This window comes from Scyliorhinus canicula, chromosome 11, assembly GCF_902713615.1.
Source record: "Scyliorhinus canicula chromosome 11, sScyCan1.1, whole genome shotgun sequence".
Lineage (NCBI taxonomy): Eukaryota > Metazoa > Chordata > Chondrichthyes > Carcharhiniformes > Scyliorhinidae > Scyliorhinus > Scyliorhinus canicula.
In genome coordinates this window covers 162,955,242-162,983,123 of record NC_052156.1, presented here as the reverse complement: position 1 = coordinate 162,983,123, position 27,882 = coordinate 162,955,242, and the positions used below count along the sequence as shown (strand labels likewise).

General features: G+C 50.0%; 1 protein-coding gene across 6 annotated transcripts in view; it reads right to left on the bottom strand.

Annotated features, from left to right (window-relative positions):
• Positions 1–27,882, bottom strand: part of prkcq (protein kinase C, theta) — a 233,340-nt gene that overhangs the window by 42,780 nt on the left and 162,678 nt on the right. For all 6 annotated transcript variants that reach the window (XM_038811892.1, XM_038811893.1, XM_038811895.1 and 3 more), the window contains 8 exons: positions 26,334–26,496; positions 22,260–22,291; positions 22,078–22,163; positions 20,603–20,732; positions 19,754–19,863; positions 13,800–13,914; positions 6,508–6,668; positions 2,293–2,466 (listed from right to left, as the gene is read on the bottom strand). In XM_038811892.1, coding sequence (XP_038667820.1) covers positions 2,293–2,466; positions 6,508–6,668; positions 13,800–13,914; positions 19,754–19,863; positions 20,603–20,732; positions 22,078–22,163; positions 22,260–22,291; positions 26,334–26,496 — 971 coding nt within the window. The remainder of the gene's footprint in view (positions 1–2,292; positions 2,467–6,507; positions 6,669–13,799; positions 13,915–19,753; positions 19,864–20,602; positions 20,733–22,077; positions 22,164–22,259; positions 22,292–26,333; positions 26,497–27,882) is intronic.

Here is a 27,882-nt window from a genome sequence, read left to right as displayed (position 1 = left end):
TGGCCGTACCAAGGGTGCCATGGGCCCGCGATCGGTGCCCACCGATCGCGGGCAGCGGGTACTTACCCCGCGCACTCTTTGTCCTTCCGCCGCCCCGCTGTATCCATTCGCGGGGCGGCTGAGGGGTATACCGGCCCGCGCATGCGCGGGTTTCGCGCAAATGCGCGATGACGTCATCCGCGCATGCGCGGGTTGGAGTCTTACAATCCGCGCATGCGCGGCTGACGACATGCGACGCGTCAGCCGTCGCAAACTCTGGCAAGCGGGCTTAACGAAATTCGTTAAGCCCGCGATGCCGGAGTTCACGGCCGCGGCATGCTAGCCCCGACCGGGGACCAGTATCGGTTCCCGGTCGGCGGGGGGGGAGGCTGGCGTCAAACCCGCCCGTTTTTGATGCCAGCCTTACGATTTCTCCCTGTTTGGGAGAATCGCGCCCATGTTGTTAGGTAATTTGGCCATTCTAAATTCTCCCTCTGTGTACCCGAACAGGCACCGGAATGTGGCGACTAGGGGCTTTTGACAGTAACTTCATTGCAATGTAAGTCTACTTGTGACAATAAAGATTATTATTGTTATAAGATGCAGCACGGTAGCATGGTGGTTAGCATAAATGCTTCACAGCTCCAGGGTCCCAGGTTCAGTTCCCGGCTGGGTCACTGTCTGTGCGGAGCCTGCACGTCATCCCCGTGTGTGCGTGGGTTTCCTCCGGGTGCTCCGGTTTCCTCCCACAGTCCAAAGATGTGCGGGTTAGGTGGATTGGCCATGCTAAATTGCCCGTAGTGTCCTAAAAAAGTAAGGTTAAGGGGGGGGTTGTTGGGTTACAGGTATAGGGTGGATACGTGGGTTTGAGTAGGGTGATCATTTGCTCGGCACAACATCGAGGGCCGAAGGGCCTGTTCTGTGCTGTACTGTTCTATGTCTATGCAAACTTTTTCTTCCCGTGACAGCACGCAACCAACAGTCAGATCTATGGGACCATCAACGATGAATATTGGGTGGGCTGTAAATGGCAACCAACGAGATGTTATTACTTGCTTTGAACCCTGTCCATGTCCAATAGTCTTCCCAATTCACTATGTCCTGAATAGGATCCATTGTCAGCATGTATAAGGATAATTACATTGCCTGATGTATTATGAAACTCAGAAAGGGCACAAGGTTAAGTTAATTGTGTGTATTAGGATAATGTCTATAATGTCTGGTTACACAACAACGCACCTATTGGCATATCATTTTATCTCATGGAAATCGAATATGGATAGTTGCTATTAGAGACAGCAGTGAAACTTGACAATGACATTGTCTGAAAAATACTTTGAATAAAACAAATTAATGGCATCCCCCTTAGAGAAAGGAGAAATTTGTGACAATTAAGATTCTTCTATAACACGACTGAAGATTAAATGCGTCACATGGAACTTTTTGAGATTTATGTAACTTAACGGGATGAAGAAAATAAACCCGAGACAATTTATTCTGAAAATCCGGGACACCAAGATCAGAAGATGCTAACGAAGCATTTCTTTCCACAGTTGTAGGTTTTCCAGGAAGGTTAGTTGATTTTTTTTTCAGGAGACACAGTTTCTCATTAATTGTTCATCAAAATATCAAAACCAGGATGAGACGGATATGTAATTCAAAACTAATTCAGGTTCGCAGTTTATAACCTATGGAACTGGCGACGTGAATTGAGTATGTGACAAAATCGGAATTGATCAACATGTCTGGCTTCATAAATACCCAGAAAGTAAAAACATATTGGATTGAATTTGCATGTTTTTTTCTGCATAGAAAGGGTGTTATGTGTACAGGAAGTGACATACTGGAAGTGAAATTGTGTACAGGTAATGATAAAACGTGACGGCCTGGTAACTTAATTACTTGATTTAAGGCACCGTGCAAGTATAATCAATGCCCTCTTATCTGATTAATTCTTTTTGTTGCTTCTGAATCAGCTACTTTGTCAGGCACTTTCTCAGAATGTTCTAGATCTTATCACGCTCGTCACCAATTTCAGCCAGGTGAAGTGAACAGATTCTTAAGCCCATCGTAATGCTATTCTTCAGCAAGCCGTAAGCAAATGTGCCAGAGAAATTTAATTCTCCACCCCTTCTACCAGGCCAAAAGAAAACTTTGCCAAGCTTTGGAATCCTCAAAACGGGAGAGTTAAAGGAGGTTAAACTCCAGACTAAAGTACATTATTCAATCAGCCTGTAAGACCATTCGGCTGCTGTTCATTCACTCAGCGAACAAGGTGAGACAAAATTCAGGACTTAACAATAAAAATCTTACCTTAGTTTGGAATGTACAGTAGAGATGAGTGAGGAATGGATGTTCCCAGGCAAGAGACAGAACCCGCTTCTCAACCATGGTGCACTCCACATCATCATCCATTAACACCACATCCTTCTTCAACGCTTTAATGGCAAAGAACTGATTCTTGTCCTTTAGCTCTGCGAGGAAGACCTAAATAGGGAATAGAAAGGAATAGGAGAGTTAAATTCTGGCCTTGGGGAACTGCACTTTCTCCCCCTGTCTGCGTGGGTTTCCTCCGGGTGCTCCGGTTTCCTCCCACAGTCCAAAGATCTGCAGATTAGGTGGATGGGCCATGCTAAATTGCCCCTTAGTGTTCAAAGATGTGCAGGTTAGGTGGGGTTATGGGGCGGGGGTAGGGTGCTCTTTCAGAGGGGCGGTGCAGACTCGATGGACTGAATGGCCTCCTTCTGCACTGTATGGGCTGCATGGTTCTATGAAATCTGTAACCAATGTGAAATTGCCCATCCCCGTTTGCAGAATCCAATTAATAGATGGAAAACTTAGGGATTGGGAATACCTGGTTCCATGAAATGCAGTCCGCCATGTCCTGGAAATGCAGGAGTTAAAACTTTACTCATCTTTTGCTTTTAGCTGCCCTTGAAGGCAGTAGGATCGATTTATAATGAAACTGTTGCTATCATCCTATGTTATTTTAACATTGGATTTGGCCGTATCACATTGGTACATGTGCTGCTGCCAAGTGGATATTTTCTGAAGACAACATTGATGCAGTGTTATCATTTGTGAAAAAAAAAAATTCTTGAAGTCTGGAATAAAAAGAGAAAGTGTTGGAAATAGCAATCAGGGGCTAATTTCTCCCCTACCCAGCGGGGCGCCAACCACTCCGGCGTCGGGCCTCCCCAAATGTGCGGAACTCTCCGCACCTTTAGGGGCTAGGCCTGCGCTGGAGTGGCTCCCGCTCCGCCGATGGCTCCAAAACCGGCGCCAACGGCCTTTGGCGCTACGCCGCCCGGCGTCGGGGCTGGCCGAAAGGCCGTCGCCGGCACGCACATGCGCCGGAGCGTCAGCGGCCGCTGACGTCACCACCAGCGCATGCGCGGTGGAGGGAGTCTCTTCTGCCTCTGCCATGGTGGAGGCTGTGGCGGCGGTGGAAGAAAAAGAGTGCCCCCACGGCACTGGCCTACCCGCCGATCGGTGGGCCCCGATCGCGGGCCAGGCCACCGTGGGGGCGCCCCCCCCCCAGGACCTCGGGGGCCCCCTCGCACTGCCAATCCTGCCGGCACAGAGGTGGTTTAAACCACGTCGGCGGGATTGGCCCGTCAGTGGCGGGACTTCGGCCCATCGCGGGCCGGAGAATCGCCGCGGGGGGCACGCCGATCGGCGGGGCGTGATTCCCGCTCCCGCCGATTCCCGGGTGGCGGCGGAGAATTCCGGCCACGGGCAATTCCCCGACCCTGCGGGGGAGGTCGGAGAATTCTGCCCCAGTTTTAACATTCGCAGAGGAAGATCCAGGTTGTGAGCATAACTCCTCATCAGAGTTCTTCCAATGCTGGACCTCAAACTGAAATATTAACTCCTTGACATTCCCATGTAGCTCCAGCTTTTACTTCTGAATATTTGGCTATTTTGTGGTTGCTGTTGGTGCTTTAATGGTGTCTGGACATAGTGGGAAGATGTCCTGCATCCTCCATTTCCAACAATATCTGATGGGCCCTCTAAACTAAGGTGAGATTGTTACCACAAAGTTCCCACACACCAAATAAAAAATGATTATTCTATAGCCACGTGGGTTTACACTGAGCAACTCCATGAATAGCAACGATTAGTGCCATAAAGTAACATTCCAGTGGGATAGTTCACATTGGAAACCAGTCAGGGCAACACGTGCCTCAGCGTCATGCTGCTCAATTCTTTATTTACTCATTTGTGGGATGTGAGCATCGCTGGCAAGGCCAGCATTTGTTGCCCATGCGGGTCGGGAGTCACATGGAGGCCAGACCAGGGAAGGACGGCAGATTTCCTTCCCTCAAGGGCATCAGCGAACCAGTTGGGTTTTTCATACGAGTGGATGATAGTTTTGTGGTCACCATTAATGAGGTCGGCTTTCAATTCCACATTTTTATGAATTGAATTGAAATTCCACCAGCTGCTGTGGTGGGATTTGGAAACCGTGTCCAGGTTCAGTGGCTTGAGCAGCACACCGCTATCTTTCCCTGAGCACAACTCTAGTTATTCAATGCGACTTAATGCCTTTGGGTAGGGGGGGTCAGGATCATCAGAAAGACACTCTGGAGCAAATATCCGTTTTAAGGCTATTGACTAAATTACCTTGATTCCAATGGGGTTTCAATTGAAAACTTTCACCTTGGTTACCAGGCTGTCTCAGTACAGCTCACACTGGGCTGTCGCCCAATTGAAAGAAAACCAATGGAAATTCTAGCTCTATTCTTCACGTGCAATGTTTTGTAAGGCGGGTGGGTGTACATTGGGAAGAATGAGTTCTCGGTGGACAGAGACTGCAATGGCTAAGCTTTGCTTTCCACAATGTCTTTTGGCTATTCAGCAATGGAGACAAAGATTACTGAGGCCTCCATCAGGCATTTCAGAGACGGGTCTGCGGGAGTCATCTCTCTTCCTGCCTTTCTCTCTCCTGCCCATCGCTACCTCTCCCCTCAGCTGTGACACCACCTTACCCAAGGTGAAGGCATGCGACCGACCCTTCATGACCAACATGCCCGCTGGTAGGATGCACTTTCTTTTTGTGACCACTGTAGGCCCTTTAAACAAGGCCCATGTGTACAGAATAGCCCGGGGCTTGCAGTCAGCATTGAAGCAAAGCTGCCGACCCAGACTAGCTAGCGATCGCTTGGGTGATAATTTCAGTCCTGTCTCTGGGCAGTGTTACAGCACCTGACCGGGAACTCCCAGACTGTGGAGCTACAGTCATACCACCAGACTGTCCAAGCAACCAATCACATTGCAGAATTTTCACAGATACCCAAACAGCAGCCAAAAAGCTTTAAAAAAAAATAATTGTAATTTTTTTTGCAGAGTGCAAATTAAAGATTGGGACATATTCTGCAAAAGCCTCACTTAATTTTTTTTTAACGCTCTGCAATTTTTTCCCCCCCGGGCCATTTCCATTGTTCATCACATGTTAAGAGACACTATGGTTAAAAAACAGGTTACACAACAGGATGGAACTTCTAAAAGGTTTTCAGATGCTGCTGTTGGAGAGCCAATGTTGATGTTTCCCCCTGATTTCAGTAATTGCTGCCTCTGTGTCAGGGCCCAGGATACTGGACCAGAACTTCAGGGTTTCAGCATTAACCAGGACAAAGTACAGGCCGGTCTAATCAACAATACTGTACATCAATACTAAAGAATCGATGAGGAGCTGGTTTAGCTCACAAGGCTAAATCGCTGGCTTTTAAAGCAGACCAAGCAGGCCAGCAGTATGGTTCAATTCCCGTACCAGCCTCCCCGGACAGGCGCCGGAATGTGGCGACTAGAGGATTTTCACAGTAACTTCATTGAAGCCTACTCGTGACAATAAGCTATTTTCATTTCATTTCATTTCATGAAGCACATTTATGCACATTGGATTTTGGTGAGTGGTAACGGTAGAATTGGTGGAAAACGTCAGCCATGGTTTTACAGAAAGGCTCAAAGGGACCATTCCTGCCCCTATTTCAAATAGTCTTGTGCTTCAGGTTGGGTGTGTCTGCCTGAGCAATTAGTTGTACTCGGGCTGGGAGGGTGGTGCAGTGCTAATACCACTAACATCACTGGTACCATCCAGAAGCCCAGGCGAGTGCTCACGGGACATGGGTTCAAATCCCACCACGGCAGCTGGTGGCATTTGAATTCATTCATTCAATCTGGAATATAAAACTAGCTTCAGTGATGGTGGCCATGACAAACCATCATCGCAATCCATCCGGTTTACCACTGTAATACCCTTTGATGAAAGAAATCTGCCACCTGTGCTTGTCTTGGCAACTCCAGACCCACAACAAAAAGATTCACTGACACCCGCAGGACTGCCCCCCCTCCTTCCCGCCCCTCCGCCCGCTGTTCACACCCTCCGCCACCGAGGTTTTCCCCCGACAGGACCGGAAGATCCCGCCTATTAACTCTGTTTCTCTGCAGTCTGAGCTGCTGAGGGTTTCTGCCATTTATTGCTTTTATTTTGTATTTGCAGCATCCTCGCTTGCACACTTCCCTCACCTTGCCAAAGCTGCCTTTTCCTAACATTTTATGAAGGACAAAGTCATCAACTGTGAACCGGCGCTGGTCAATTCTGGGCGGCTCCTCGTATGTGGGCGAGTCGGGGGATGAGTCCTCCTCCTCCTCTTCGATTGGTGTTTCCCAGCTGATTCCTTGCACATCTAGAGAAATGAACGTGGAAAAGGCAGCAACATGCACGGAAATTAGTATTTGCATTTCCATGAAGAAGTTTGAGAACAGTTGATGTCTCCCTTGCTCGCGAACTATCCCCAAACACAGAATGGGTTTACTATTCTCACGATATAACTCATATTGCCAAAATAATAATAATAATCTTTATTGTCACAAGTAAGCTTACATTAACACTGCAATGAAGTTAGCATTGGACGGAGTTAAGACACAGGTTAGTCATGGTCTGATTAGATGGTGGAACAGACTCGAGGGGCTGAATGGCCTATGGTTGTTCCTATGTTGCAGTAAATCGTAGTTCAGATTGAAATTCCAGGAGAGTGCTGATAAACTGTTACCTTGTTTAGATACTGTTCTTTAGGTGTGACATGATTACCAATACTCTGTTGCCTGGTACTATCTGAAGAATAGGGATATCTGAACAACATTCTTTCCTCAATATTAGCACCAAATAAGAACACTTCAAGGTCATTCAAAACTCTGCTGCCCATCCGCGGGGCGGCACGGGACTGCAGCGGTTAGCACTGCTGCCTCACAACACCAGGGACCCGGGTTCAATTCCAGCCTCGGGTGACTGCGTAAAGTCTGCACGTTCTTCCCGTGTCTGCGTGGGTTGCCTCCGGGTGCCCCAGTTTCCTCCCACAAGTCCAGACAGACGTGCATGTTAGGTGGATTGCCATGCTAAATTCCCCCTTAGTGTCCAGGGTTGTGCGGGTTAGGTTATGGGCATAGGACGGGGTGGGGTGGGGGTTTGGCCTATGTTGAGTGTTCTTTCAGAGGGCCTGTGCGGACATGATGGGCCGAATGGCCCCCTTCTGCACTGTAGTGATTCTGTGGTTCTATTACTGGTGCAAAGACTCAACCCCGCATCACCTCTGTGCTTGCTGATTTACACTGACCCTCAGCCAATTAAGGTCCATGATTTTAAAATTCCCATTCTGGTTTACAAATCCTACTCCTCATCGTCTCTGGAGTCCCCTCCAGCCCCCCAACCCACAGAGATATCTGCGCTCTTCTAATTCTGGCTTATTGAGCATCCCCATTAGTGCTGGGATTTCCGTTGTTATGGTCCTCAGCTCTGCAATGCTCTTCCCAGATCTCTCCAGCTCTCTGCCTGTAAGACGCTCCTTAAAACCTACCTCTTTTTTGGCCAAGCTTTCACCTGGCCTAACAATCCCTCCTGGAGCCTGGTGTCACATTTTGTTTTGCTATGCTCGCTGTGAAACACCTTGGGACATCTCATTGAGTTAAAAGGCGCGATATAATCGTAAGATGTTGTTGTGTGGGATCCTGCGTTGCATGAACTGGCTGCTCCCTTTCCGTCATAAAGGACAGCCACTCCATTTCAACGTGAGTCACTGCAGACAGATACACGCAGGAGATATTGCAATGTCTGTAAATATCAATCCTCATCTCACAAATTCATTCATTATTCCTGAAATCGCCACTAGGGGAAGAAAGCGAGCGAGCTAGGACACGCAAGCTAGGCGCATTCACTTACCAGTCCAACAAACAGCAGAGCCAACAGTTGCCACTCTCTGTGTTTTCCCTTATAACCTTCAGGTCAACAATTGATAATGTTAATCAAAGGATCACTAAAATATTCACCCTGCTGTAAATCCTACCAATACACATTAGTGAGAAATTGTGTCGGGCTTTTCCAGTAGCTGATTGATGCGAAACCGCGCGGCCGAACCACCACACAACAGCTTATTAGATGATGGAATTAATAAAAAAGAAAGGGGGGGGGGCTAATTGCCTCAGGACAAATTAAAAATATGAGCCTTCGAGCAATCTGTGAATTTTGAAGACATTAATCTGCCAAGTAGTTGCGTGTTTATAGAAAGTTTTGTGTGTCTGAAACAGGTTAAATTAAATCAGGGGCGGAATTCTCCGCTCCCGGGAAAAATCGGGAGGGCCGTCATGAACTTGGCCGAGTTTCACGACGGCCTCGGAGGCAGCTCCTCGCCCCCTATTCTCCCCTCCCGGCAGGGCTAGGAGCTACGCTCTGTAACTCTCGGCTGCCGGGCGGCGCGCCGAGAATGACGCGGCCGGCGCGCCTAATGACGTCAGCCGCGCATGCGCAGGTTGGCCGGCTCCAACCCGCGCATGCGCGGTTGACGTGTGGCGCTGACGGCACGAACCCGCGCATGCGCAGTGGCCATCTTTCCCCTCACCCGCCCCGCAAGAGGGGGAATAGTGCGTCCGATTTGGACGCCGGCCCGACGATCGGTCTCTTTCCTTTCTAGGCCACCTACAAGCCCCAAACGGGCTTCTCACTCCCGTTTCACGACGTCAGCGACCAGGTGTTTGCCGCCGTCGTGAAACGGCCGCGAACGGCAGGCATCCGGGTCGGAGAATCGGCGTTCGCCGTGGAAAATGACGAGCGGCGATTCTTCCGAGCCGGGGGGGGGGGGGGGGGGGAATCGCGAGAGGGGCGGGAATTTTGTCGGGGGGCCCTCCCGCGATTCTCCTACGCCACGTGGGGAGCGGAGAATCGTGCCCCAGATGTGAGACTTGATGGTTGATGCACTATCAATTACCACAAAGACGAGAGTAGTGGAATAATCGAGGCTTTATTGAGCAAAGACGTTGTGCCTCCTGTAGCTGGAACCAGAATGGCTGCAGCACCGGCGAGCACGCACATTTATACTCTGCCTACTGGGCGGAGCCAGCAGGCAGGGATTTACCCATGTACCTCTACTATACGGGCCTTACTGTAATACATGTAATACTACTAGTGGTGACTACCACAATGGTCTCGGGAGGTGAGGGTGGGGGGATAGACCCTGAATACAGTGAGGCTGTAACTTGTCCGGAAAGAGATTGCTACACTGGAAGACACCTGACAGATTTTGAAGTGCTCGGGTTATTAGCACAGACCGCTCGAGGATTCGACTGAAGATATGAGCTACTGGGACCCTTGAGCAAAAAGAAGAAGCGCATATTTCAGACTGGCGGACAAATAGGTTGACCATTGTGTACTTGTGCACCTAAAGCTGAGATCGTTTTGAAAGGTACTGGTGGACACACACTTACACGTTCATTTAAAGTTCACGACATTGCTTAGAACGTACAGCACAAACAGGCCATTCAACCTGTGGTTTCGATTCTATACATAGAATCATAGAATTTACAGTGCAGAAAGAGTCCATTTAGCCCATCGTGTCTGCACTGGCCCTTGGAAAAAGCACCTTAATTAAGTCCACACCACCTTATCCCCATAACCCAGTAACACCGCCTCACCTTTTTTGGACACGAAGGGCAATTTAGCTTGGCCAATCCACCTAGCCTGCACATCTTTGGAGTATGGGAGGAGACTGGAGCACCCGGAGGAAACTCACGCAGACACGGGGAGAACGTGCATACTCCACACAGTGACCCAAGCTGGAAATCGAACCTGGGACCCTGGAGCTGTGAAGCTACATTGCTAACCAGTGTGCTACCATTCCCCCCCACTATACTGGTCTTTATCCTCCACGCAATCCTCCATCCATTCCCTTTTACTGACCCCATCAGCACAACCTGTGCTTCGTTTTTCCCTCTTGCGTTTACCTAGCTTTCCCCATTATTACATCAAGACATTAGTATGGCTGAAAAAGGATATTTTGTCGAAGCTCTTCATCCTATACTCATCAGGAAAACCGCAAGAATACCAATGTCAGGGGAAGCAACATAGTTACAGGGCGGGATTCTCCCAACGGGAGTCTAAGTGCCGACGCGGGAGTAAAAATCGGAGTGTTTTACTCCGGCATCGGCGTCTGTTCCCAGACCCCTATTCTGGGGCCTCTGTGGGGCTGGCAGGGGTGTGCCGCGATTTGCGGAGGGGCCTCGGCGCGGCGTCATAGACCCAGCGCCACGTAAAAGATACGGCGCCGTGGATCCCGTGCATGCGCATTTGGGCCAGCTCAATCCTGCGCATGCGCAGTTGGACTGCGGCATCCAGCGCATGCGCGGGGAACCTCTGACACGCGCCGGCCCTGACCCAACATCGGGTCGTGTTCAGGGGCCGGCCGCGCCGGTAAGTAGTCCCGGGGGTGGGAGAGGCCGGCCCGCCGATCGGTGGGCCCCAATCGCGGGCCAGACCCCATCGGAGCCCCCCCCCCCACCGGTGAAGGAGAGCCCCCCTCCCTCCCAACCACAGGCTGCCCCCCGAGCGTTCCCGCAAAGTTCCTGCCGGCAGCGACCAGGGGTGAACAGCGCCGGTGGGACTCTGTCATGGCAGAGCAGCCGCTCGACCCATTCGGGCTGGAGAATCAGCAGACCCGTCGAATCCAGCGGTCTGCGGCTGTGCCGCGCCAAACGCACCGGCGCACAAGGCGCCGATTCTCCGCACCTCGGTGTCAGGCGTCGTGGTGGGGTTGCTCCGATTCTCCGGCCCGGTGTGGGGCTCGGAGAATCGCCCTCACACTGTATGAGAAAAGTGTCCTGATTGGTTGGCAAGTGTACTCTGATTAGTAGAGGCGTTGCCATGGAGAAGGCACCAGTTAATAGTGACTGACAGTTAACTGCCAAGCATTGTTTGAAATTTATGAAATTTAAACCAGGCAGCTTGACTCTAATTGGTCAATTATTGTTCTGAGGTAGGGCGGCATGGTTGCTCACAGCACCAGGGACCTGGGTTCGATTCCCGGTTTGGGTCACTGTCTGTGCGGTGTCTGCACGCTCTCCCCGTGTCAGCGTGGGTTTCCTCCGGATGCTCCGGTTTCCTCCCACAAGTCTCAAAAAACCTGCTTGTTAGATCAATTGGACATTCTGAATTCTCTCTCTGGGTACTCTAACAGGCTCTGGAGTGTGGCGACTCGGAGTTTTTCACAGTAACTTCATTGCAGTGTTGAGGCAAGTCTACTTGTGTCACTATTATTATTAACGTGTGTGCATGTTTATTCCATCAGCAATGAATAGGGTTGTGTGTACGTATTGGATAATACAGAGGGCCCTGTTCTTTGGCAACATTTTCTAAGACAATCAAGAACAAAAACAGGTGCAGCAAAGATTGGATACAGATTAATTGCCAGCTCATTTCATGCTGATGATGCAGAACAATGTCACTCCCTATATTTCTGCTGATTTCTATTAATCGTCTTCCTAAATATTCCTCACTCCTACCTATCTGGAAATATGTTATTCTAGTTTCTCTGCCATCCTCATTCGCTTTTCTCCAATTTATTACTTTGGTTTTTGTCTTAATAATAATAATAATAATAATAATAATCGCTTAGTGTCACAAGTAGGCTCTCCATCGCAATTATTAATTTAACCCTTGTGATCGCTATTGCCATGTTGCTCATGTATAGCATCATACATTTTTCACAGTATTTAAATCTCTTGCGGGATGGTGGTGCAGATGTGAACCGGGTTCATCTTTGTTCAGATGTAAGCTTGGACACACGGTGCCAGCAGATATAAAACTCCAATGTGTGTCTCAGGGTGTTACAGCTTCAGGACCTTTGTCTTATCTGCTTTATTTGGTCTCTGTATGACAGTCTAGGGAAGAGAGGATCGGACACTGGGTTCACCAATTGATCCAAGAATGTTTTGTCGCCTGTATACGTGTCGTGACAAGAACAGTCTGCATGGTATCTCCTGAGGGCTCAAAGGCCTGGGGCTGGATTCTCCCAGCCCAGGCTGGTCCGGTGAATCGCCGGAACAGGCGCAAATCATGCAATGCCGCCCTGACGCCGGTCCACTGATTCTCCGGGGAGCGGACAATTGGCGCCATTGGCGCCGGCGTGGTCGGTGTGGCACTGGTCGGGGGCCGCTGTACGGGACCCCCCCCCCCCCCCCCCCCGGGCGATTCCTGGGCCCGGGACGAGGTAACGTCAGGAAACGTGCTGGGGCCGAGCAGCCACGCAAGAAAACTGAGTCCTGCCGGCGCCGTTCACACCTGGTCTTACCCGACGAGACCTCGGCGTGGATGCATCCGGGGGCGGCCTGGTGGGGGGGGAAGGGGGGTCCGACCCGGGGGGCTGGGGAGGCTTCTCCTGTGGCCTGGGCTCTCGGGCTGGGGGCCACTTTTGTACCGTGCCAGCCCCTGTAGCCCTACGCCATGTAGCGTCGGGGCCGGCGCAGAGAAGGGAGCCACCGCGCATGCGCGGCAATTGCACTGGTCCAACTGCGCATGCGCGCGTTGGCGCCAATCCCACTGCGCATGCGCAGACCCGTGGCGCCCATCTGACGCTGGGGGTCGGCAGCTGGAGTGGCGTGGGTCGCCCCAGTGCCCTGCTGGCACCCTGTAGCGGTCAGAATCGCTGCTCCTGAGGGCATGTTGACGCCTCCGAGAAACACGTCAACACTTAGCCTCAGGATGAGAGAATCCCGCCCTGGCATCAACACCTTTAATCTGGAAAACCTGGACTGGGCAGAATAAGGGCCTGGATTCTCTGATTTTGGGGCTATGTCCGGGGGATCCGTGGCGTTTTACATGGGAAACATCGGCGAGACCCCAGCACTGATGCTCCGACAGGTGAGGGGCTAGCAGCCATGCCATGTAAAACGCACGGCCTTCCTGATATAAACACCTGGGGAATTGCCGCGTCCGTGCCCGCGTATACGCACAGCGATGACCTGCAGCGGTTGCGCCGTACAACATGGCGGCGGCCGTATGCGGACCTGATCTGCCACATAGTGCCCCCTTGGAAACCCCCTTACCACCACTGGCCACCCAGCAATCCCCCAGCTCTCGCCGAAGCCCCCCCCTCCCCCCCGGCCAGCGGCATGGCTCCGGCCTGACAGTTGGCGGTGCTGGACGCAGTCCGCAGCCACCACGCTGGGTTCCTGACCGCTGAGACCGTGAGTCAACCGCGCGGTCGGGAACTCGGCTCATCGGGGTCGGAGCATCGGGGGAGGGGCCTTCAGGTAACGTCCTGAGGCCATCCCCACGGTGTGCACCGTGCTCCTCGATGACGCCGTTTTGGAGGGGGCGGAGCATCCAAAAACAGGCACCGCCCCCGAATCGGTCGTGAAAGAGGATTCTCCGCCCGATCGCTGATCCCGAAATCGGTGTTGGGAAACGGAGAAACCCACGCAGAACCTTTCAAAAATGACAGAGATTCCACACCACGAAATAAAACATAAAACAGTCCAAATGTGTTAGAAAATACCTTTCTTAGGAGAAGCAGCAGCCTGTTCTACTTCTGTTGGTTTCTTGAGAACGCACTGGTTAATTTCAACGGGTCCTTCTCGGCTCACTTGCTCGTGATCACGTAAATTACGTGCCTGGATCGAAGGGACACAAACAAATGTTTCAGAAACAGCCGCCAAGAACAACGCCAGAATCTGGGACTATTTCTTATAAACGAATCCCGTGGCACACTCGTGTGCGCTCACTCAATCAAAATGTGCAAATGTATACTTGCCAAAGAAAGAAAGATAAAATTATTGAATCATTTACTTATTTTGGTCTCCTTCTTCTTCTTGAGAGAGGAGGAGATAACAGGGTCTCTTTGAGGTTCAGTTCTGCCTGGGGAGATTGGAAACAAAGCAACTCACTGGCTCAGACTCCTGAGGGCATCACGGTAGCCTTGTGGATAGCACAATTGCTTCACAGCTCCAGGGTCCCAGGTTCGATTCCGGCTTGGGTCACTGTCTGTGCGGAGTCTGCACATCCTCCCCGTGTGTGCATGGGTTTCCTCCGGGTGCTCCGGTTTCCTCCCACAGTCCAAAGATGTGCAGGTTAGGTGGATTGGCCATGATAAATTGCCCTTAGTGTCCAAAATTGCCCTTAGTGTTGGGTGGGGTTACTGGGTTATGGGGATAGGGTGGAGGTGTTGATCTTGGGTAGGGTGTTCTTTCCAAGAGCCGGTGCAGACTCGATGGGCCGAATTCTATGATATCTATGATTCATTAATCTGATCTCGGAGCCAGAGGGGTCTATCATTCTCAACAGCCTTTTTGATGATTAACCAGCCAGATTGGCTTATCGATGAGACGTGGAAGGGTAAACCTATCCTTGAATGCTCAGTCTCTGCCCTAGCTCTTCCACACAACACCCTTATTTGTGCAGTTTTAACCCTTTAAACCTCTGTAAACAGCCTCGACATCCTTGAACTTGTTACTGTGCACCTACGAACCTTAGCCAAGTACCCTCACCTCCCTATGTGGATAGTGGGGGCACACCTTGACTCGCAAGTAGGATCTCTGTTTGTGTAGATTCCTCTGTAATTTGGCTTGGAGTCCCCAGCATTGAAATGAATTTCAGCTGAAACACTGGAGTCTGTTCCCCCAGTGAAACCAGGGCTGATCTGCAACCTAACTCCATATCCTCCATTTGTCCCATGTCCTTTGCCAAAAGAAAGGATGGGAAATAAGTGCTGGTCAAACCAGCATCCCATAATCCAAAACCCGTAAATGAATTTTTAAAAAGAGCAAAAATCTAATTTTAAAAATTGAAATGAAATGAAAATGAAAATCGCTTATTGTCACAAGTAGGCTTCAAATGAAGTTACTGTGAAAAGCCCCTAGTCGCCACATTCCGGCGCCTATTTAGGGAGGCTGGTACGGGAATTGAACCCGCGTTGCTGGTTGTCTTGGTCGGCTTTAAAAGACAGCTATTTAGCCCTGTGCTAAACTAGCCCCTCTCTGTTCTAAACTAGCCCCTAACGAATTAACAATTGATCGAGTATCAATTGCCATTTGTCGAAGAGGGTTTCAAACCCCGACTACAATTTGAATGGAGACATGTTTGCTGACTTCATTCATGAAATGGCTGACTCTAATTTTTAGACACTGCCCCCTGGACCCTGTTTCCAGACCCCCCCATTGCCAGAGGCCCACCCAGCGATCCTCCGCTCCCAGCCGGCCGAGTTCCCGACGGCGTGATTCTAACCGCCTATCATCGTTCAGGGACCTCGCGTGGAGTCCTCCGCCGCCCTGGTGGGGGATGGGCGGGTCAGGCACCGGGGGGTGGGGGTGGCCTTATGGGTGGTCGGGGGACAGATCGGGCTGGTCTGATGCAAGGGCGCGCGGCCGATCGGCGGGGAGCCTACATTTCGGAGCTGCCTCCACGGTCCATTTCTTTTTCAACTTGTCAGCAAGAAACGAGTCATAATTTTTCTGGTTAGCCTAAAATATGTATGGTTTTCAGGTAGATTTATGTTAAGATATGAAAAAAATGATAGCATTTTTTAAACAGATTTTTGAATAACAAAATTCAATCTCGATTGTTCAAAAATTGCAATCTTTGCAGCTGCATTTTTTCGTGAGTATTATTATTATTATAAATAGTTGGAACAGAGTAAACTATTAATTATTACCGAATAGGCCTCCAGGAATGACAGTACAATAACAATAATGACGTGAAGTCGGCTGGCTCCAAGTGCTCACACAGCTGACAACAGAACTATTCTGTGCATTACAGAGTATACTATGAATAATAACTGGTATCAAAGCCCTTCCGTGGGAATGAGCCCGTCGGTAACACTGCATTTAATTTAGATCGACTCCAAAATGTGCCAAGGATCCAATTCAATCCTTTGTTCGAGATCAAGGGCCTGCCATCCATGGGTTGTCCTTCCACCGCTGACGTCACCGTCCAGAACAATGGCTCCAGGCCAAGATGGTGCTGGCATGCCCGTGGGTGGTGTGAATTTTTCTGCCCACCCACCCCCATCCTTGCCCTCATATGGGGGCAACATTTCTGCCTCAAGACCAGTTTGCAAGATTCACAGATGGACAGCACATTCTCAATGCAACTGCATCTTATGCAGAGATAGGTTCAAACCCCACTCCAGAGACGTGAGCACAAAAACCCTCACCTGGCACTCCAGTGCAGTACTGCTGGAGTGCTGCACTGTTGTAGATGACACCTTTCAGGTGCTGGTTTAGCACAGTGGGCTAAACAGCTGGCTTGGAATGCAGAATAAGACCAGCAGCGCGGGTTCAATTCCCATACCGGCCTCCCCGAACAGGCGGTGGAATGTGGCGACTAGGGGCTTTTCACAGTAACTTCATTGAAGCCGACTTGTGACAATAAGTTATTATTATTATTAGATGAGACTTTGCTCAGGATTCTTTGGTTCCCAGCTACGTGCTTCACTGGCGGTTGGATTCTATCTTCCCGCCCTTTGTCAATGGGATATCCCATTGTACACACCCCCCTCCACGCCACGGTGAAACCCGCTGGCGGGGATGCGCTCCCGGCGGGAAAATTGAATGCCAACAACTGGAGAATTCCAGCCTTTATCTGCCATCTCACGTTGATGGAAAAGATCCCAGGGCACTATCTTGAAGAAACGCACAAGGGTGTTATAGGGTGTCCTGGTCGACATTTACCCCTCAATCGCCTTCACGAGAGCAGATTATCTCGCCACTAATACTGAGCAGATTGTGGGATCTTGCTCTGCACAAACTGGCTGGTCCGTTTCCTACATCTCAAGAAGAGCACTTCATTGGCTGCAGAAAGCTTTGATACGTCGCGAGAATGTGAAAGGTGTGGTAGAAATACCAACTTTATCTTTGCTTTCTAAACTTCCAGGTGACAGATCTTCAGCGATCTCTCTGTGGACACTTGTAGGAAAAGAGTCCCACAATGCAACTAAAAGTTCTGAATAAAGGGTTCATCTGAAAGAACCATGCTTAGATGCAATGGTCAGATTTTTTTGAACTACTATAAAACAGATATTGAAACCAGATGAACTAAACACTTAATTCTCAGTTAAGTGTACTAAAGAAGTACTTCTCAGTTACTTCTTACTTCACTTAATTACTTAGACAGGAGCTGAGGAGCATAAAGTGGGAACAATTATTCTTGGGGAAATGCACAACAGTAATGTGGGGGGTTGTTTAAGGAGCACTTGCTGCTAGGGCTGGATAGTTTTGTCCCACTGAGACGAGGAAGGAATGGTAAGATGAAGGAGCCTTGGATGACAAGAGAAGTGGAGCTTCTAGTCAAGAGGAAGAAGGAAGCTTATGTAAGGTTGAGGAAGCAAGGATCTGGTACGGCTCTAGAGGGTTACAAGGTAGCCAGGAAGGAACTCAAAAATGGACTGAGAGCTAGAAGGGGGCATGAAAAATCCCTGGCGGGAAGGATTAGGGAAAACCCCAAGGCGTTCTACACTTATGTGAGAAATAAGAGGATGACCAGAGTTAGAGTAGGGCCGATTAGGGATAGTGGAGGGAACTTGTGCCTAGAGTCTGAGGAAGTAGGGGAGGCCCCAACTGAATATTTTGCTTCAGTATTCACTGGAGAGAGGGACATTGTTGCTCATGAGAACAGTGTGAACCAGGTTAATAGACTCAAACAGGTTGATACTAAGAAGGAGGATGTGATGGAAATTTTGAAAAGCATCAGGATAGATAAGTCCCCAAGGTTACTACGGGAAGCGAGGGAGGAGATTGCTGCGCTATTGCCGATGATCGTTGTGTCCTCACTCTGCACTGAAGTAGTGCCGGATGATTGGAGGGAGGCGAATGTTGTTCCCCTATTTAAGGAAGGGAATAGGGAAATCCCTGGGAATTATAGACCCATCAGTCTTACGTCTGTGGTGAGCAAAATATTGGAAAGGATTCTGAGAGATAGGATTTGTGTAATTTAGAAAAACATAGTTTGATTACAGATAGTCAGCATGGCTTTGTGAGGGGCAGGTCATGCCTCACAAGCCTTACTGAATTTTTTGAGAATGTGACGAAGCACATTGATGAAGGTCAGGCAGTGGATGTTGTGTATATGGATTTCAGTAAGGCATTTGATAAAGTTCCCCATGGTAGGCTGATTCAGAAAGTTAGGGGGCATGGGATACAGGGAAATTTGGCTGTTTGGATACAGAATTGGCTGGCCGAAAGAATACAGCGAGTGGTAGCGGATGGAAAGTATTCAGCCTGGAGGTCGGTGACCAGTGGTGTCCCGCAAGAATCTGTTCTGAGACCTCTGATCTTTGTGGTTTTTATAAATGACTTGGATGAGGAAGTGGAAGGGTGGGTTAGTAAGTTTGCCGATGACATGACGGTTGGGGGAGTTGTAGATAGTGTTGAGGGCTGTTGCAGGTTACAGGAGGACATTGACAGGATGCAGAGCTGGGCTGAGAAGTGGCAGATAGAGTTCAACCTAGATCAATGTGAAGTGATTAATTTTGGAAGGTCGAATTCGAATTTGAAGGGTTAATGACAGGATTCTTGGAAGTGTGGAGGACCAGAGGGATCTTGGGGTCCACGTACATAGATCCCTCAAAGTTGCCACCCAGGTTGCTAGGGCTGTTAAGAAGGCGTATGGTATGTTTGCTTTCATTAACAGGGGGATTGAGTTTAAGAGCCATGAGTTTTTGCTGCAGCTTTATAAAACCCTAGTTGGACCACACTTGGAATTTTGTGTCCAGTTCTGGTCGCCTCATTACAGGAAGGATGTGGATGCTTTGGAGAGGGTACAGAGGAGATTTACCAGGATGCTGCCTGGACTGGAGGGCATGTCTTATGAAGAAAGGTTGAGCGAGCTAGGGCTTTTCTCACTGGAGCGAAGAAGGCAGAGAGGTGACTTGATAGAGATGTACAAGGTGATGAGAAGCATGGATAGAGTGGATAGGCAGAGACTTTTCCCCAGGGTGGAAATGGCTGTCACGAGGGGACATCATTTTAAGGTGTTTGGAGGAAGATATTGGGGAGATGTCAGAGATAGGTTCTTTACACAGAGAGTGGTGGGTGCGTGGAATGCACTGCCAGCAGAGGTGGTGGAGTCAGAGTTATTGGGGACATTTAAGAGACTTTTAGACAAGCACATGGACAGCAGTGCATTGAACGGGTGGAGGTTAGCTTGATCTTAGATTAGGATAAATGGTCGGCACAACATCGTGGGCCGAAGGGCCTGTACTGAGCTGTACTGTTCCATGTTCGAGTACGAAGTTATCTGCATCATCTCTATTTTGCTGATATGGAAGGAATTGTTGTTTTCTACTGAGGTGCGAACATTCACTAAATGGAACAATAAGCAATGGAACTCATCATATTACCCAGCTGGGAGTTACTTTACAGTTACTGACCTTTCACTTCATGTCATTTTCTGTGACACAAAAGACTTCAAAATGTTGACTCAGAGCGGGAACCAAAGAAACACCAATAAGTTTCATACCTGTTGATCACTTTCTATTTGTGCCAAGGCTTCAGCCATCATTTTCTGATTAACGCCACACAGGTTTGCTACTTTGTTCTGACATTTGTGATGAACATTCATGGCGCATTCTGGCAGGGTGGGGGCAAGCAAAAAACAGGGTGTGACTTTTCAGACCATTGCACTCGTCACCTACATTCTACTGATTTTTATAAACGGACCTTGCAGATATGTATGGGAGTTGGAAACAGGTCAATTGGTAGATTCTCGTAAAACTGAAAATGAACTCAAACAAGGTAGAAGTTATTTTACAAGATCTCCAATTATCTTTGCAGTGAGCAGGGTTACCATAATTCATCCAATTAGCAATCTGAAGGGTTAAGGAATTTTCACCCAATCGTAATTCCTTTCATCTGGGATTTTGGCAATCTGCTTGGCACAAGTTTCTTTCAAATACATTTCAATGATCCATCGCTTTCACTATGCATTACGAGACCCCCCCCCCCCCCCCCCCCCATCAAAAGGGTGATTTTAATCTGCCTACCACTTTGCTCCCATTGAAAAAATAGACAGCATAAAATTGCAAAGAGAAATATCAGCCAACCCAATTTTCAAACGGGCCTCAAAGTGGGCTTTTGCCCGAAACCAGGGGGGAACCTAATTTCGATATTTGAATTGAGGTTGTAGAACGCTGATCTGAAATGCAGTGCTTGCGCCAGGTACGTTATACCTAGGGGTACTGGATGCAATTGGCCATAAAGTCTTTTAAAGGTGGCTGTAAGAAATGGCACTGGAAGCAGTAGATTTTCAAATGGTTTCTATTTGGGCCATGGTTGCTGTTGTCATTGCGTCAGCCAACTTCATACCTACCTTCACATTTTAAACCTTGTCTTGCCAGACCCCACAGCAGGGTCCCACAGTGCTCGCAGAAGGTCGGGCTCTTATAGTTGTAAACTTTAAATCTATGGGGCATATCTATTTTAAATCGTTCCTTGTGAAACTAGGGAGCAAAGGAAAATGCAGATGGTTAGTGGAAAACGTAATGTATCCTTGAAAGAGAGTAACGAATGTCATTAAAATACATCCACAAAACATGGAACAGTTCACAGAGACTAATTAATTCTTATGGGCTAAAGTGGCACCATGGAGACGTAGTGCTCTATCACTGACTCAATGCCGAATGTGGGGCTCCTTTTGCTGAAATTCTGACGAAACAATTGCCCTTTGCTGGCAATATCTCGTGAGAGGAAACTAAACTGTTGTTTGTACTGATGGAAATTTTTTTTAAAGTTGTGACATTTGACAAGGAAATCTTTAGTTGGTCTTCGAGTTGCGGAATGCACCTTTTTTGAGTCAACTCAGCCTTTCAAACCCAACGGTTTTCTACTGGCAATTATAATGAATACCACGTAAAGATTGCAGAGACATTTGGTGAGATTCTCCGCGCCGTCGTGAACGCTGTCGCGTTTCACGATGGCGCAAAACGGGCACAGGCTCTACTGATTCTGGCCCCCATAGGGGACCAGCATGACGCTGGAGCGGTTCACGCCGCTCCAGCCTCCCCGGCGGCAACTGCGCATGCGCAGTGACGCCACGCCAACCCGCGCATGTGCGGGGGACTTCCTCAACGTGCCCCGATCGCGGGCCTGACCCCATCGGTGCCCCCCCCCCCCCCCCCGGTGAAGGAGCCCCCCACAGGCCGCCCCCCCAACCCTGCGTGCAGAGTTCCCGTCGGCTGCGAGCAGGTGTGGACGGCGCCGGCGGGACTCTGTCGTTTCCGCACGGCCGCTCGGCCCATCAAGGCCGGAGAATCAGCGGCCCGGTTGTGGACAGCAACCGGCGCCGCGCCAAACGGCCAGCGCAAATGGCGGCGATTCTCCACTCCTCGGAGAATCGTGCGCCGGCGTCGGGGCCGCGTGGCGCGGCGATTCTCCGGCCCGGCGCGGGGCTCGGAGAATCCCGCCCATTAACTCAGACATCCATTGACTGGGCAAGATTTAACTCAGAGGAATTGTTTGAACAATGTGGAGATGGACTTCTAGCAGTGTAACTTGGTAAATATATGAAACATTTAGAAATCGTTGCAGGGTCAGTTGTGTTATTGGACAGATATTTCGGTTTGGCACTGATGAAGAAAATATAATTGATGGTGACGTGATTGCAGCACAGATTTACTGTGAAAGTGTTCATGTTTTAGCTGTTGTGGCTTGCTAGAAATAACCCTGGTGAAGGACACTTTGATTTAAACCCAGTTTCCAACAAATTCTGTCTGCCATTGTGCTTCACAGTATTAAGGTACAGCATGCGCACAAAGACTCTTTATGTTCAGGAGCTGTGGTACGTACAATGGTTTCCCTGCTGTTCACCGCTGATCCTGTACACTTGGCTATTATTTTATCAATGCACTTCTTGTGAATAGCAGCGTTGCATTCTGAAAGGTAAAGAGAAAAAGGTCCTAATGTGTTCCAAGCTGGCAAGTAATGTCAAAACTTTAGTTTGAAATATTTGGAAATGGAAAAACACCTACGTCGGCATTGGTAACCTTGTTTATTTAATCCCCTGAAAGAAAAAAAAATGAGCATAATTCGGTCATCCATTTCTTTCTGTTAATCAGTTGCATGTCTGGAACACACACACAAAAGCCGTCACCAAGCACAAACCAACACAGGGAGAGTTGATACTTCATAGGTCCCTATCATTTCAGTAATTTTCAGTTCCCCGGCCCTCGCAGCCTCACAGTGAACGTCCAGCCTCTCGACATCTCCATCCTTCACCGGGACAGACAGTCTGAGGTGTTGCTCGTTGTGTTAAGTGTGCTTTACACTTAATTTGCTCTGTTTAATCACCTTGCTCTAGAGTCGCCAGGTATCTTTATGATACCACCACGAGGTTCAAGTTCAAGTGCTGATCAATAACTCAATACACCAGTTAGTAACACATTTATTATATACACAGTCAATCGCTACTCATGCATAAAATACTACTCACTAGACTATGTCTAACACTAAAAGGCCAATACTTAGCTTTGGAATCTGGCCCACCAGGTCAGGGTAACAAATGGCCTTTCGTTCGTCTCGGAGTCTGGAGGCTTCCAGCTGGTATGGACTAAGGGTTAGGAGCGCCTATCTCGTAGCGTGCGTTGACTGGACACTTACTTGGTTGGTGCAGCTGCTAGGCAGGTCACGGTCAAGGGAACTCCGACACTTCCCTTCCCTCCTTCTAGAGATAGGCTGCTACTAAGATTCATTCTAATCAATTTGCACAGCTATCTCGTTTATTCTTCCTCACACCCTGCTTTCTGTAACTACTCCATTCCACCCTCCCAGTTTCTCTGCCTCCGTTGCATCTGTTCTGACAACTCTACTTTCCATAACAATGCTTCCAACCTGTCTGCCTTTTCCTTTGCCCGAGGAATACTGTGGTTGACAGGGCCCTCAGCTGTGTTCGATCCAGTCCTGTACTCCTGCCCTCCCACCTTCCCTTCCCTCCCAGAACCATGGACGGTATTCTCCGACCCCCCGCAGGGTAGGAGAATCGCCCGGGGCCGGCATAAATCCTGCCCCCACCGTGGCCGGAATTCTCCGCCACCCGGGAATCGGCGGGGGCGGGAACCACGGCACGCCAGTCGGCGGGCCCCACGCGGCGATTCTCCGGCCCGCGATGGGCCGAAGTCCTGCCACTGACAGGCCGATCCCACCGGCGGGAATCAGAGACCCTCTGGTGCCGGCGGGAGCAGGCGGCGCAAGCGGGCCCCGGGGTCCAGGGGGGGTGGCGGGGCGATCTGACCCCGGGGGGTGCCCTCATGGTGGCCTGGCCCGCGATCGGGGCCCACCGATCGGCAGGCGGGCCTGTGCCGTGGGGGCACTCTTTTTCGTCCGCCGCCACCACGGCCCCCACCATGGCGGAGGCGGAAGAGACCCCCTCCACCGCGTATGCACCGGGGTGACGTCAGCGGCCGCTGAAACTACGGCGCGTGCGCGGACTCACGCCGGACGGTGAACGCCTCTCGGCCAGCCGTTCGCGCCGGCTGGCGGGTCGCCAAAGGCCGTTCGCGCCGGTCGGCGGGGTGCCAACCACTCCGGAGCAGGCCTAGCCCCTAAAGGTGCGCAGAATTCTGCACCTTAGGGGAAGCCTGACGCTGGAGTGGTTCTCGCCACTCTGGTACGCCGGGACCCCCCGCCCCGCCGGGTAGGGGAGAATACCTCCCCATGCCTTCACTTTACACCCCATCAGCCTGTGCATTCAGAGGATTATTGTAGAATTTACATTGCAGGAGGCCATTTGGCTCATCGGGTCTCCAACGGCCCTTGGAAAGAGCACTCTACTTAAGTCCACACCTCCACTCTATTCCCGTAAACCATTAATCCCACCGAACCTTTTGGACATTAAGGGGCAATTTAACATGGCCAAGCCACCTAACCTGCACATCGTTGGACTGTGGGAGGAAACCCAAGCAGACACGGAGAGAAAGTGCAAACTCCACACAGACAGTGACCCAAGGCCAGAATTGAACCCGGGACTCTGGAGCTGTGAGGCAGCAGTGCTAACCACTGGGCCACCGTGCCGCCTCATTTCTGCCAACTCCAGCATGATGCCACCACGAAACATATCTTCCCTCCTCTCCCCTGCTCATCGTGTGCCACTCCGAGACACCCTGATCCACTCCTCTATCAACCCCAACATCCCATCTCCTTCCCATAGCATCTTCATGCCACTGCAGGAGGTGTAACACTTGCTGTGTTACCCCCTTTCTCCTCACTGCCTGAGCTCTCGAGCTCTCCCTCCAAGTGAAGCAGCGATTTACTTGTGCTTCTTTCAGTTTAGTCCATTGCATTTGCTGTTCCCAATATGGGGCAGGATTCTCCGACCCCCTGCCGGGTCGGAGAATTGCCCGTGGCCGGCGTCAATCCCGCCCCCGCCGTGTCCCGAATCCTCCGCCACCTGAGATTCGGCGGGGGCGAGAATCGCGCTGCGCCGGTCAGCGGGCCCCCCGCTGCGATTCTGCGGCCCGCGATGGGCCGAAGTCCTGCCGCTGACAAGCCTCTCCTGCCGGTGTGGATTAAACCACCTACCTTACCGGCGGGAGCAGGCGGCGCGGGAGGGCACCAGGGTCCTGGGGGGATGCAGGGCTATCTGACCCCGGGGGGTGCCCCCACGTTGGCCTGGCCCGCGATCGGGGCCCACCGATTGGCGGGCGGGCCTGTGTCGTGGGGGCACTCTTTTTCTTCAGCCTTCGCCATGGTCTTCACCATGGGGGCGCTGACGCTCCGGCGCATGCGCGGACTTACACCGGCTGGTGAAGTCCTTTCGTCCCCCGGCTGGCGTGGCGCCAAAGGCCGTTCACGCCGGCCGGCGGAGTGGGGAACACTCCGGCGCGGGCCTAGCCCCTCAATGTGAGGGCTTGGCCCCTAAAGGTGCGGAGACTTCCACACCTTTGGGGCGGCCCGACGCCGGAGTGGGTTGCACCACTCCAACACGCCGGGACCTCCCACCCTGCCGGGTAGGGGAGAATCCCGGCCATGGTCTCCTCTACTTTAGGGAGACCGAGTGCAGATTGAGTGAGCATTTTTCAGAATGCCTGCATTCAGTCTGCAAGCGTGACCCTGACCTTCTTGGCTGCTTGCCATTCTAATTCACACATTACTCTCACTTGTGTCTTCGCTCTGCTGTGATGTTCTCGTGAAACCCAGTACAAGCTGGAGGAAAAGCACTTCATCTGCCAATGAAACATTTTACTGCCTTCTGGACTCAATGTCAAGTTTAACACCTTCAGATCGTGGACTTTGTCCTCCAATTTGACATGTTTTTCTCTGCCACAAGCCGGCATGTATCCTATTTGCATTTTCGTTCTTTCAAATAGTGCTGTCCTTTATTCTTGATGTGGAGATGCCGGCGTTGGACTGGGGTGAGCACAGTAAGAAGTCTTACAACACCAGGTTAAAGTCCAACAGGTTTGTTTCAAACACGAGCTTTCGGAGCACGGCTCCTTCTTCAGGTGAACCTGAAGAAGGAGCTGCGCTCCGAAAGCTCGTGTTTGAAACAAACCTGTTGGACTTTAACCTGGTGTTGTAAGACTTCTTACTGTCCTTTATTCTGCCATTGATACTTACTCTGGACCAGTGCTTTGCTTCTTTACTACAATCATGGTCACATTACCTCTTTCCAAGGGCTGGTGCAGACTCGATGGGCCGAATGGCCTCCTTCTGCACTGTAAATTCTATGATACAATATAATATAAAGCTCCTCAAGGCAGTATTCCCATCTAGAGATTTAAATGACAAATTCTTCATCTGAGAAATCATGTGAAGCTGTTGTCTAAAATTCAGCTACCTCAGATGCTGTTCCTAGTTTTCACATGGCAATGTGCTTTGTCTAAATCTCCTTCTGCACCACTTTGATGCCAGATTTACATTGAGACTTGCTGTTGCTATGTGACACGGGACCCATAGGAACAGCATCCGGGTCTGTCACAAATTTGAAATGAAATTCCTGTGGGGTATTCAATAAAAGATGAAGAATCGACATAATCTGACCACAAATCTTACTTTTTTTACACAGGGTGAAAAGCTAAAGACGATGGAGATAAGATAAATTGAAGTACCAAACAAACTCGTGGCAGACTGAACAAAACGTGGGCTGAGGGAAGAATGTGGCCGTGAACTCATGGCACTTGACATGATGAACTTTGGCCTGCTTGATGGCTCCCCTTCGCTGGTGCAGTGCAAACAGACCTTCTGTTTCCCCTTCAGCAGTTTCTTTGTTTTCTGGTGGGGAGAAAAGACGAATGTTAGTCATTGCACACCTCGCCTGCCTCTGCCCCCTTCGGCCTGGCTGAAACAGCAGTGACCTACTTTCTTTCTGCTTCGGTGGCGGGAACCAAAAGGGTTGAACTCTTGGAACCCAGTACCCGCCCGTTCAGATTGGAAAACAGCAACCACCAAACAACAATTTAAAACTGACACAAATATTGACACCCGCACATAGCTTCTTCAATTCCAAATTGGAAAATAAGCCCTTGCTGATCCCTTTGGCAGCCTGATAGGCTGGGAAACCAAATTCCAGGCTAAAGAATCTCCAAACTAAAACACCGAGGTTTTCATCCAAGTGAATCTTCCATTTGTGCACACGCCCCTTTGAGACGCATCTTACTTCAGAGATTCCAGAAGCTCAGAAGCAGGTTGTCAAAAGCCCTGATGTGGGCACCGGGCGATCTTTGAAATTGGTCAGCCCCCCCACTGCTATTCCAACTCGGACAATACTACCAAGAATTATGGAATAATGATGATAATAATAATCTTTATTGTCACAAGTAGGCTTACATTAACACTGCAATGAAGTTACTGTGAAAATCCCCTCATCGCCACACAGCTTTGGCACATTGAGGGGCAATCGCCTAAGCCAGGGATGGAACCTGGAGCCCAAGATGCCATTCGGCCCTTGAGTTCTGTGTTGGCTCTTTCAATGAGCAATCCGGTTAGTTCCACACTTGCTTCTCTTTCCTGAGACCACCGCCCCCCCCCCCACTCCCCCCCCCCCCCCCCCACCCCCCATCCCCCGCCCACCGACCCGTCACCTCCCCCAGTATTTTTTTTCACTCATGCAATTATCGTTTTGAAAGTTACTATTGAATCACCACCCTATCAGGCAGTGCATTCCAAATCCTGGCCAGAGAGAATTTCCTCATGCCCCGTCCGCCAGCCCTTTTGCCAATCACCTGAAATCTGTGCTTCGAGTGGGGAGCTCGGTCGGTAATAAGCCACGGTCCCCCAGGGATCGTAGGCATCTCTGTTGGGCTGAGATAATTGGTTATATAGCTTGGGAGGCACCACTTTGCATGAAGCAAAGTTAGGGTACTGCGTACAAATGAGTGGATTTTTCACAGCAAGACATTCTATGGTGCAACATTAATTGTCCCATAACAAAGACAAAAACAGAACACTGTGGGGTATATCCAACCGGAATAAATGCCAAACAATTTTTCAATTTGGATTTATTAGACACTCGGTCACAGGTCTTTCTGAAATTGTGTTTTATTACATCCTGAACATGATTTATTTTTTAAACCACAATTGTCTCTCTTCCATCACGTTCGGTCTTTGTGGAAAAAAAATCCAACACAATTGAATGTAGCTCTATGCCGTGTATTTCCA